The 12229-nt window shown below is 31.3% G+C and overlaps 2 protein-coding genes across 2 annotated transcripts; one reads left to right on the top strand and one right to left on the bottom strand.

Annotated features, from left to right (window-relative positions):
- The first annotated feature begins 2637 nt into the window (after positions 1–2637).
- Positions 2638–4613, top strand: LOC109816354 (polyubiquitin). Its single transcript, XM_020381337.3, has 2 exons — positions 2638–2793; positions 3318–4613. Exon 2 carries the CDS (start codon positions 3318–3320, stop codon positions 4461–4463), a length of 1146 nt encoding a protein of 381 aa, XP_020236926.1. The 5' UTR covers positions 2638–2793; the 3' UTR covers positions 4464–4613.
- A 3967-nt stretch (positions 4614–8580) lies between these two features.
- On the bottom strand, positions 8581–10798 carry LOC109794521 (postsynaptic protein-like protein). The gene is made up of 4 exons (XM_020353969.3): positions 10645–10798; positions 10442–10559; positions 8989–9080; positions 8581–8862 (listed from the first exon to the last, which is right to left on the bottom strand). Exons 1-4 carry the CDS (start codon positions 10658–10660, stop codon positions 8798–8800), a joined length of 291 nt encoding a protein of 96 aa, XP_020209558.1. The 5' UTR covers positions 10661–10798; the 3' UTR covers positions 8581–8797.
- Positions 10799–12229: the final 1431 nt, after the last annotated feature.

Raw genomic sequence — 12229 nt, 5'->3', positions numbered from 1 at the left:
ATTTATTATAGTAAAATATCCACGGAGTTAGGTAAATATTGACTCAGTATGTTTATGTGGTAATTCCCTTTGTGTTCATAAGTCCATCCTTTAACATATGTAATTTTAGTTTTTCTAATTTCTTTTATTCATCGTAATCAAATTTGATATAAATAAATTTATAACAATATTAGATTTTATTAATAGTTTTCTAATTTTATCAACCTATATTTAGTTTTGTGATTAATTAATTAAGTAAGTAAGAAAAATCGCTTCTTAAAAACCTATTCTATAATTAATAAAATTATAGTAAAAGTGCAATGTGTCACTGATATGTATAAATTATTAAAATAAAGAATATATAAAATGAAAATGTGTAAAAGATAACAAAGTTCATTTTTCATTCTGATGAAAATATTTTATATATTTTATATTAATATGTAAAAATAAAATTCTTCTATATTTTATTATATTTCTATTAATAATTAAATAAAAATATAAAGTGAGAAATTTAATTTAAACAATTAAGAATTTATAAATATTAAATATAAAATAATATTAAAATATTGTAATTCAATTATATTTACATTTATAAATTACAGATGAATTTTCATTTTTAGTAAAAAATACTAAATTACTTAAATTAATGACTTAAATATATTTATTAGTTTAACACTTTCAATCGACTCCGTATATATCATACTCAAATGAAAATTAGATTATGGTACTTATCACTCTTGCATTTTCTTTAACATCATTATTATTTACATTTTAAGTCACTGCAAGATAAATTATTCTTTAATTATTAATTTTGAAATATTATGTAATCATATCTATTAAAAAAATATTATTTATGTTTTTAGTTTTATTTTATTGGTGATTCCATCACTTACAAGTCGAATCTTTTATTTATTATAAGCTTTTTTTAATAATTTAACTTTTTATATTACAATTTTATTTATTTGAATATATCGTTAATAATATAATATTTATATTATTTTTTATTATAATATTTAAATAAATAGATTGACTTATTAAATTTAATTATTTTTTTTATAAATTCAAGTGTAGTCTGGTTAAATAAATAAGTTTTAAAAAAATTTAATTTAATATATTTATTAAATAAGTTAAGTCAAAGTTTAAATAAATTAAATCATAAATTCTTATTTAAAGCTTGTTATATTCTCGTATCTATTTATAAAATAAGATAAAAAAAGAGTAAAACAAATTAGTAAAATAATTATGATATTAATTGAAACCTGAAAAGGCAATTATAAAACTTTTTTGTTACATAGCATGAAAGCTTTTCAATTATTAATTTTGGGCCCAAAAAAAAATCTCTTTTTCAAAAAAATAATTAAAATATTAAAATATTCTTAAATTTTTGCTTTTTTTTTTAATTTTACATTCACAACATTTAATTTTGGGCCGAAAAAAAAATCTTTCAAGATAGGTTTTGAATAGAATTTAGGTTTCATTTTTTTATAAATACACCCCCTTTTTAAAAAGAAAATTATTAAATTCTTAAATTACCTTAATATTATTTGAAATAAATAAAAAATATTCTGGAAAAGTGCTTTTCAAAGGTTGATGATATATACACCTCTTTTTTTTTTCTATAAGTACACCTCTTTTTCAAAAAAATAATTAAAATTTTAAAATATTCTTAAATTTTTTCTTTTTTTTTTTTTAATTTTACATTCACAACATTTAGTTTAGTATTTTTTTTTAAAGATCTTTCTTTTTTTTTCTTTTTTTAATTTTTACATGCACCCCGTTATCTTTCCTTCACCCTACCTATTTTGGTAACATGTAAAAATTGAAAGAGAAAAAAAAAGTGTGTAAAAAAAAGAAAAAAGTAGAATATCATGAGCCTTCCGAAAAGAAGGTGTACTTATAAAAAAAGTATAATATTTTATAGTTTTTTTAAAAAAATAAAGAAGGTGTACTTATAAAAAAAAACAGGAGGTATATATATCATGAGCCTTCCGAAAAGAACTTTCCGTCAGAATAATTATAGAAAGTACTTTCCAAAATACTAAAATTACTATTCCGGAAATAACTTTCCTTCAAAATAATTATGAAAAATACTTTTCGTAACACTAGAATTACTATTGCGAAAAATTCTTTCCGGAATATTAACCGTGTGTGTATTTGTTGCCATAATTCTGGAAAGAACTTTCTGCAATAGTAATTTAGTGTTACGGAAAGTACTTTCCAGAATTATTCCGACGGAAAGTTATTTTCGGAATAGTAATTTTAGTATTCCGGAAAGAACTTTCTATAATTATGTACAAATACACCTCCGAAAAAAACTTTCCAGAATAATTTTTTTTTATTTTAAATAATATTAAGGATAATTTAGAAATTTAATATTTTTTTTTTAAAAAAAGGGTGTATGTATAAAAAAATGGAGGTGTATATATCATCGGCCTAGAATTTAATAATGTAAAATAACATTCGAGCGTTTACATTATTGACAATGGGCCCGTATAAAGCTGAGGCGCTCCACTTGCAATAGTGAGGACCCAAATTGTGACGTGGGGCCCAATATAATAACGCCGTCGTAGCAGATAAAGCCAACGTCAAGAATACGAAATTGCCAACTACTCCGCAAATTGCAATTCTCAATTTCCTAGAAAGACTCCCTCGAAAGGCATCCGATACCAACCATCATCACACGCGTCGCAATATGACTGGACAAGGGTTCCACCGCTCTTGCTATAAAATGCCACAACCTCTCCTCATTTCTTCGCAATTCATTTTCAATCAAATTAGGTCAATCCCTTGCGCAGTTCCCTATCTCTCTTCAAGGTTCGTTCTATTTCTTCTCTTTTCTTCCGTCTTTCGTTTGGTGGATTATTTGTTCTTGTCTAATAAGCGTCTTATTATTAAAAGTTAAAGATTTGCATGATGTTCTTCTCGTAGTTTTTAAATTGTTTTATCGTTCCTAAATTCATCGTCAGATCTAGTTTCATCGTTCCTTAATTCATCGTCCTTAATTGTTGATTTTATAATTGTAGATTAGATTTAATTGGAGTGTATCCATAAAATTCTGGAAATCTGTTAACAACAGTATCACATATTTGTTGATTCTGTAATAGTAGGCTAGTGCTGTTTCATGAAATTCTGTAATAAGGACCACCTTATATTTTGATTTTATAGAACTTTTTCAAGAAATTGTTCTGTTCTGTTCACAACCGCCTTATTTTTTGTATATTAGGATTTTTTTTCCATGAAATTCTGTAGATCGGTTCTTGAATTTTACTTGATTCAATCAGAAACTGTTCAATTAGGTCACGGCTTTTAATTGTGACTTATCTATGTTGACTCTGCAGATGCAAATCTTCGTTAAGACCCTCACCGGCAAGACCATCACCCTCGAGGTGGAAAGCTCTGACACCATTGACAACGTCAAGGCTAAGATCCAGGACAAGGAAGGAATTCCCCCGGACCAGCAACGTCTCATCTTCGCCGGAAAGCAGCTCGAGGACGGACGCACCCTCGCTGACTACAACATCCAGAAGGAATCAACCCTTCACCTCGTCCTCCGTCTCCGTGGTGGCATGCAGATCTTCGTTAAGACCCTCACTGGCAAGACAATCACCCTCGAGGTCGAAAGCTCCGACACCATCGACAACGTGAAAACTAAGATCCAGGACAAGGAAGGAATCCCCCCAGACCAGCAGAGGTTGATCTTCGCCGGCAAGCAGCTCGAGGACGGCCGCACCCTCGCTGACTATAACATCCAGAAGGAGTCAACTCTTCACTTGGTGTTGCGTCTTCGTGGTGGTATGCAGATCTTCGTGAAGACCCTTACAGGAAAGACCATCACCCTCGAGGTCGAAAGCTCGGACACCATTGATAACGTGAAGGCTAAGATCCAGGACAAGGAGGGAATCCCCCCAGACCAGCAGAGGTTGATCTTCGCCGGTAAGCAGCTCGAGGATGGAAGGACCCTTGCGGACTATAACATCCAGAAGGAGTCAACCCTTCACCTTGTCCTCCGTCTGAGGGGAGGTATGCAGATCTTCGTGAAGACCCTCACGGGTAAGACTATTACCCTTGAGGTGGAGAGTTCGGACACTATTGATAATGTGAAGGCCAAGATCCAGGATAAGGAGGGTATTCCCCCGGACCAGCAGAGGTTGATCTTCGCTGGGAAGCAGCTTGAGGATGGAAGGACCCTTGCTGACTATAACATTCAGAAGGAGTCCACCCTCCACCTTGTCCTCCGTCTCAGGGGAGGAATGCAGATTTTCGTTAAAACTCTCACGGGTAAGACCATTACCTTGGAGGTGGAGAGCTCGGACACCATTGACAATGTGAAGGCGAAAATCCAGGACAAGGAAGGCATCCCACCGGACCAGCAGAGGTTGATCTTTGCAGGGAAGCAGCTGGAGGATGGGAGGACCCTTGCCGACTACAATATTCAGAAGGAGTCCACCCTTCACCTTGTCCTGCGTCTTCGTGGGGGTTTTTAAGCTTGTGGGTGATTTCTGTGTGATGATGGATGGTTCCAAACATTTCAACAACTCATGTGTACTGGGTCTCTATTGACCCGTAAAAATAAGTTTGGTTTATATTGGACTCTTGTTATCTCGTTAATGCTATCGTACTTTTCTTATCTACCATTGCAATGAGTGAATTTGTGATATATTATTATTATTATTATTCTGTTGCGATTAAGACTTGTTTGAAGAGTGAATTTTGTTCGAATCCATTGAATTGTCGAATACAATGGAACTGGTTGCCTGGGGTAGTTTTTCTTCGGATTGTTTTGAAGAAGCCACCAGGCTGGGGATTGTGACCCATCTTTTTCTAGATCTAGAGATGGCTGTATCTGTTAAAGCCGTTTCTCACGCTGGAAGAAACGCGAGATGGGAGATTCCTTTCTTTTTCTAGGATAGGTGTCTTTGATATACATGTTTCGATGGTCCATAAAATGTAAGTTTTTTGATTCACTTGATGCATGTCATATTTGTGACCTTGTCTTACAGAACTCGGCAATGTGTGGTCTTGATTTTAGCTGGAGAGGTTGGATATATCCGTATTGGATAATAGCTGTTGGATTTTAATTTCGGATGAAACATGTTCACATAAAAGAATCTCATCTATAACAACATATGTAAGGCCCTGCTATCACCATTTTTATGCAATATTTTGTATAACGGACCCACAAAGAAGTATTATTAAAACGACCACGATAATCCCATTAGCTAAATGATAATTTTTACAATCATAACGCATATTTAGATAAACAAACAATTTTCATTAGCTATATGATATTTTTCTGCACAATGATATAAAATTGATTTTAAATTATGAAGGGGAAATTTGGCGTAGTTACACTTGATATCTTCTTATACTTGATATTTTAAAATTTTTATTTCAAAATCATTTTTTTTTATCAGAATTACCTATAGGATTCGCAATATATGTCGGCATGTGGTGATTGGTGATTAACCATAGAAGTAGTCAAAGTCCTCTTAAGCCAAATTTTCCTTGCACTTTGATGATACTCCCAAACTAAAAGGCCTCCTCCATGCCTAGGTTGTTGGCGCATGTGGTAATACTGTAGCTCTCCCCTTCATGAACCCACATCGAAGTTGACCAAGTAGTTTTAGACTCATAAGTGGACCTTGATCATTTCAAAGACATGCCTAGCCCCTTTTCTATTAAGTGTATATTTGGTTGAACATTCATAAAATCATGTTTAGTTAAAATTGAAGTATATTTTTATTTTAAAAGCTCTTTAGTAGTTAAAGTATAGAAAAATTAATCTAATTTAAGGACCAGAAAAGTTGTTATAATTTAAATAAACTGTTAACGATTGTTGGTATTTAAATATGATTTTAAATCATTAGAGTCGGTTGAATGATAGAGTTAAAATAATATAAATTATTAGAGTCAATTTAATAGTAATATGAATCATTAAAATTAAATTAACTTCATAAAAATATGAATCATTAAAATTAAATTAACTTCATAAAATTATTTTTAGTTAAAATTGATTTTGAAGTATATTTTTATTTTAAAAGCTATTTAGGAGTTAAAGTATAGAAAAATTAATCTAATTTAAGAACCGTAAAAGTTGCTATAATTTAAATAAACTATTAACGTTGGTATTTAAATATGATTTTAAATTACTAGAGTTGATTTAATGATAGAATTGAAATAATATAAATTATTAGAGTCGATTTAATAGTAATAATAGGTAGAATAAGTGGTAAAGGGGAAGGTGTTGATGGAGGAAGTGAAGAAGGTGGTGGTGGTAAAGTGTGAGTAGTTGACAAGAATCGGTAGGTACAGGAATACAATCTATTGTGGGTTTGGCAGAGGATGGAAGAAAATTAACTCATGAGACATCACATTGCGTGAGACAATGATTTCTATAGTATGAACATCATATGCAATATAGCCCTTTGTACCTGATTTTTGCCCCAGAAAAATACATTTGCGTGCTCTAAGATCAAATTTCGATCTTTGAGCTAAGCTTGTGGAAGCATAGCACAAGGATCCAAAGACTCGAAATGTTTTTATATCAGGCAATATTCCATGCAGCAACTGAAAAGGAGATTGATCATCAAGCAACCTAGATGGAATTCGATTGATCAAGAACACAGCATGCAAAATTGCATAGCTTCATAAATACCTGGGGAGACATGATTGTATCATCATGGCCCTAGCCACATTCAAAATGTGCTTAGTGTTTTCTCTCCACATGTCAATTTTGTCGTGGGGTCTCAACACAACTAGTTGGATGAATTATGCCTTTGAAACCGTAGAACGAAAGCATAACAAATCCAGGGCAATTATCACTCCCAATGACCTTAACACTAGATTCAAACTGATTTTCAACCAAACAAATGAATTTTTGCAACTGTATTTGTGTCTCATATTTTCCTTTCATCATAATAACCCAAGTAAATCTACTATGATCGTCCACAAAGGTTAAAAAATAACTATAATCATGGATTGAAACAGTTGAGAAGTGCCCCCAAATGTCCACATGCTATAGTTAAAAACAGTTAGCAGCTCTACTTTTACTCAAAGTAAATGGAATTCTTTTCTGTCTAGCTAAATAACACATCACATGCCTCTTCTTTAATCATGTCAACTATTGAAAATTGTTTACACAATATCGTTAAACGATCATTAGAAACATGTCCAAATCTAAAATGCTGAATTGCAGATTTTGGGCAACAATTAGACTGGTAAGCAACATTATTTTACATTATGAACATACTTTGATCCCTCTCAAGTCCTTTCATCAGTGTGATTCAAGTGGTACAAGGCCTTTGAAAATCTACCTGAACCAATCTTCTTCGAGGATAAATCTTAAATAATACAAGACTCATCAGTGAAGATAAACTTATATTGTGATAAGGCTGCAAGCTTAGAGACTGATATCAAATTAAAATTGAATTCAGGTATGAACAATACACCATCTAGTGTAAAAGAATATGAAAACTTAATACTTCCAACAGTATTTGCTATAACTGAGTTACCATTTGGCAATTTTACATGCACAGAAGAAACCTTATGGAACGAATGAAACCAAGATTTAGAAAAGCAAACATGATCTGTGGCATCGGAGTCTATGATCCATAAATCTGCTTTTTCATTCTCGTGATTTAAAAAAGCATATCTAATACCTTCATTAGAAATTGAAGATTTATTTGAATTTTTCTTGTCATTGCAGATCAAATTGATTTGATTAACACTAGACTCTCCCTTGCAATCTTGAATATCTATTGGTTTCTGAACATTAACATGCTTCAATAAACCCAACAATGCTTTGTACTCTTCAGGTGTGAAATTAGGATTAAACAGTTGCTTCTCTGTTGACACTACTTCACTTTGACAATCTTGTTCACCATGTACATTATTTATGGAATTTCCCCCTTTATACTTAGAACCAGGAGGAAAACCATGTTTCCTATAACAAGTTTCAATAGTGTGACCTTACCTTCATCAATAGGTACAAACATTGCTGTAGGAACCTGATTTTCCCTTTTCACTAAACTTTCTGCCATCAGTTGCATTTACCAACACAGAAATGTCTTCTGATGCAGTTAGTCCATTTTGTCTCTCATGTTGAATTACCATTGAAAATACACGATCCAGTGGTGGAAGTGGTTCCATCAAAAGGATTCGGGATCTTGCAACAGCGAAACTATCATTGAGTCCCATCAAGAAACGAATGACATAACCTAGTTGTCTGTAAAGCTTCGAGTTCTTCGTAGCCTCGCAATTACATTGAACAAGACAGGAACATTCTAGTTCTCATGTTCCTTCCAAAGGACCCTCAATTGAGTGAAATAATTAGTGACTGAACGTGAATAAGCCCCCAAACATCCGAGTTTGTTATCTTTAGACAATAAGCATATATTTAATTTAGATAAATTTATTTGTAAAAAATAAAAATAAAAAATCAAACTTTTTTCATTTGTTAAACCAACTTATACACTTAAGCTTTTAGAAGTTAAATCAAACTTCTATAAGTAGTTGTTGAGAAATTTATCCAAACTGGGTCAATGCATGCGGGAATGAGGATTTTAGCATGTTACTCAACCCAACAGCATCGTAAGAAGTCAATAGAACAGAATTCAACGCCATTAGTATATATGTTTTGGATCTAGAATAAATATTCTGTAAATACATTACCAAAGACAGATAACAGAAAACTCCCTCACTGTATTTGTTCTTTACAACTTCAGTTACATTGTTAGCAAACGATGAACTGGACAATCAGAAACAAAGGCAATGCTATTATGCATCTAAAAGAAGATGCAGCACGCAGTACCAGTATTAACTACACATTGCTTTGTTTGTAAAGCTTGGTGTCAAGAACTTGCTTGCCACACATTGCACAAACTCCTGCCATACAGAACACATAAGGAATTGAGTCATGTACTTTCATGAATCATGACAGAACACATTTAGTTAATGTACCAACAAAATGTATGTAGCAAATGCAGAAACATCTCGACATGTAAATAGAACCTTTAGAGTAAGCACAGGTGTGGCAGTACTTAGCATCCTGGTGCACTTGCTGCTTGCAAATGATGCACTTAGTATTTCCATAAGGGGTCCATCTGCAAGCAATCAATTTAAAAATAAGTACACTCTTCATAAACAATTAAACATGCATGGTGGAAGAAATAACAAAGTTACAATAGGAGAAAAAGGAACATGTGACATAAGCAGCAAAGGTATAAAAATTTGCTTATGGTAAAAATAAGTGCAAGATTAAATGCAAACACATGTACAAAAATAAAAAGTGTCCCCATTCAAATGTACTTGCTTGAATAATTCAGATGGAACTGCTTTTATTCCATAGTGTCACTCAATCTAAACCCAAAACCTTAAGAGCTTTTCGACAGCGATTAACTCATGCAAAAACAACAAGAACCATACTTATCATCAATATCAGTGGATATAAAGTGCAAGTTTAGAAAGCAGTTCATATAGTAATGAAGCATCATTCACAAGTCCAATACAATGCTCACACACAATATATGGAATATAAGAAGCTTAGACAGACCAGTCCCAATGTTTTAGTAGTTTTGACGTTCCACTTAGCTATATTAAAAATATTTTCCAAGAGCCAAATCAATCAAAGTACATATCCAGTATTAAATATAAATAGAAATGACTAAAAACATGAACTTTGAAACATAACTAAGTTGTAGTGGTAACTGTGAAGAAGGAAAGTGACCAGGATGAAGTTAACAAGGGAGGGATGCCAATACTCATACCACAAGCACACACACAAGACGCCATGATATAGAAAGCATTATAATAACAGATGTAATTGTGTTCAAAATTCAAATCTGTATCAGCATAAAGCAAATTTACTTACAGAATCAGGTCCTAGGTATAGTAAAAAATTGATTCACTTTGTTAATAAAAATACTTTATCAAAATAGCCAACTACTTCCCTGTCACTAACTACTGCCTGATAACTTTAGGTTTCTTCCGGAACTCGTACTATACAGCCACCAGTACAAACCCATATGTAAAATGCAATGGCCAAAAGAATATATATATATATATATATATATATATATATATATATATATATATATATTCTAACCATCAAACCAAGTATGTGGTGACATAATTGTAAATGAAATGTAGTAGCATACATGTTATTGAGATTCAAAGGTGAAAATAAAGGACTGCATGGAAATAGTTTTCCAGTGCAAAGAGATTTTTATTCCAAAATCTCCAAATTTTTGTCATATCGAGCAAGTGTCAAGTAATTTACATTCAAAAGTTTTTGCTATGGAACTAGAAAAGCTCACTGCTCACTTTAACATGTTTGCAGCTAATAAGAAAATATACAAGTGACAGAGCCAAGCTATGCCTCCTAAACCCATTTTTGAAATTAACATAAAATTGAAAAAGAAAAAATAAAATAAAACTATGTAAAATTAATAGGGTTAAAGAGGACCTGTTTTTCTTGGAGAGAAGCTTGTTCTCGTTGATCTTGCGGCCACCACCCTCGGTAGTATTGCTGGCCCCTTCTTTCCACTTGTCTGGTACTATCACCTTCGATAATTTCTTCTCACCTGCAACCCAAATTCAAATGAATAAAAACAAATTCAATTTTGACGGAGAGATAAAGAAGGAGAAGTAAGGGTTGCAGAAACTCACACTTCTCGCAGACCATTGCAATCGTTAATGGCTCTGATCACTGATTTGATTGATTCAGAATTATTCGATTCAAAATCAAAATTCAGATCCCTAACCACGACAAAACCCTACGCCCCTTTCGGCTCAGTCGTGTCGTTTAATCTCGCGACTCACCTCCGTCATATTGAAAGATTCGAATAATTTCAACCTGAAATGACAAAATTACCCTTTTCGCATACACTTTTTTTTTTTAAGGTTAAAACCCTATTTTGGTCCCTTATAATCTTTTTTTGTTTCAATTTAGTCTCTCATTAATTTTTTATCTTAATTTGATCCCAAATTAATTAATTGGTTTCAATTTAGTCCCAAATTAATTAATTAGTTTCAATGTGGGACTTCCGTCCAAATTATTTAAACGGAGCTAATTTTTGGCCACGTGAATGCCACGTAGATGCATACGTGGCATCCACGTGGATGAGAAAATTCTTTTTAATACACCCGGAACGGCCCGTTCTGAAACCGGAATGGGCCGTTCTGGTTGCAAAATTAAAACATCACCAGTGAATCAGAACGGGCGCTGTTCTGAAATCAAAACGGGTCGTTCTTCTTTTAAAACGGACCGTTCTGAAATCCGAACGGGCCGTTCTGGTTTCAGAACGGCCCGTTCCAGAACTGTGAATAAAATATTCTTTACTTAATTGTGTTTTTGATATTATAATTATGCAATTTTGATCTCTAAGGTTTTAATTGAGTAATTTCAGTCCTTAAAAGATTATAATTGTGTAATTTTAGTCTCACAATTTTTAATTGAATAATTTTAATCTCTCAAATATCATAGTTGTAGAATTTTAGTCTTTTTCATTAAAAATTTAATAATTTTAAAATTTTAATATATATATATAATGTTTTAAAACTATATAATTGTTTGTTTATTTAAATTAAAGTATTTCTTTTAATGTATCAAATGATATATATTTACTATTACTAAATAAATAAAATTTATATATTATTAGTATTTTAATATTACTGATAAATTAATATCAATAATATTTTTACCCTTTTTATAAATAAACTAATAATTTGATAAATATAACTTAATATATATTAATATACTTTTACAAAAATATAAATATATAAGATCAGATATATATTTCTAATTAATATACTTATATTTTTGTAAAAGTATATTAATATATAACAAGTTATATTTATCAAATTATTAGTTTATCTATAAATATATTAATAATATTATTGATATAATATCGAAAATTATAATATACATTAATTTGAATAGATAAATAATTATTTAATTTTAAAACATTATATATATATATATTAAAATTATTAATTTTTAATGGGAGAAATAAAAATCATACTATTATGATATTTGAGGAACTAAAATTGTTCAATTAAAAATTGAATGACCAAAATCGCGCAATTGCAATTCTTTAAGGACTAAAATTATGCAATTAAAATCTTGGAGATCACAAAACTGCACAATTGTAATACTTGAGGGATAAAAAATGCAATTAAACAAATATTCTTAATTAGTTTTATTAAAAAATATAATAATTAATAAGATAAAAGGAATATCACTTTATAATTT

The sequence above is a fragment of the Cajanus cajan genome, chromosome 7 (assembly GCF_000230855.2).
Source record: "Cajanus cajan strain Asha chromosome 7, NIPB_CcT2T_4, whole genome shotgun sequence".
Lineage (NCBI taxonomy): Eukaryota > Viridiplantae > Streptophyta > Magnoliopsida > Fabales > Fabaceae > Cajanus > Cajanus cajan.
Note: the sequence above shows the minus strand (reverse complement) of the source record. Positions and strands in the feature narration are given on the sequence as shown.

Coding starts and splice junctions, on each gene's coding strand:
- LOC109794521 (XM_020353969.3), bottom strand. Junction 9,081..10,441: donor CTTCTCTCCAAGAAAAACAG/GTCCTCTTTAAC, acceptor GATTGCTTGCAG/ATGGACCCCTTATGGAAATA. Junction 8,863..8,988: donor CACCTGTGCTTACTCTAAAG/GTTCTATTTACA, acceptor TCTGTATGGCAG/GAGTTTGTGCAATGTGTGGC.
- LOC109816354 (XM_020381337.3), top strand. CDS start 3,318: ATGCAAATCTTCGTTAAGACCCTCACCGGCAAGACCATCACCCTCGAG.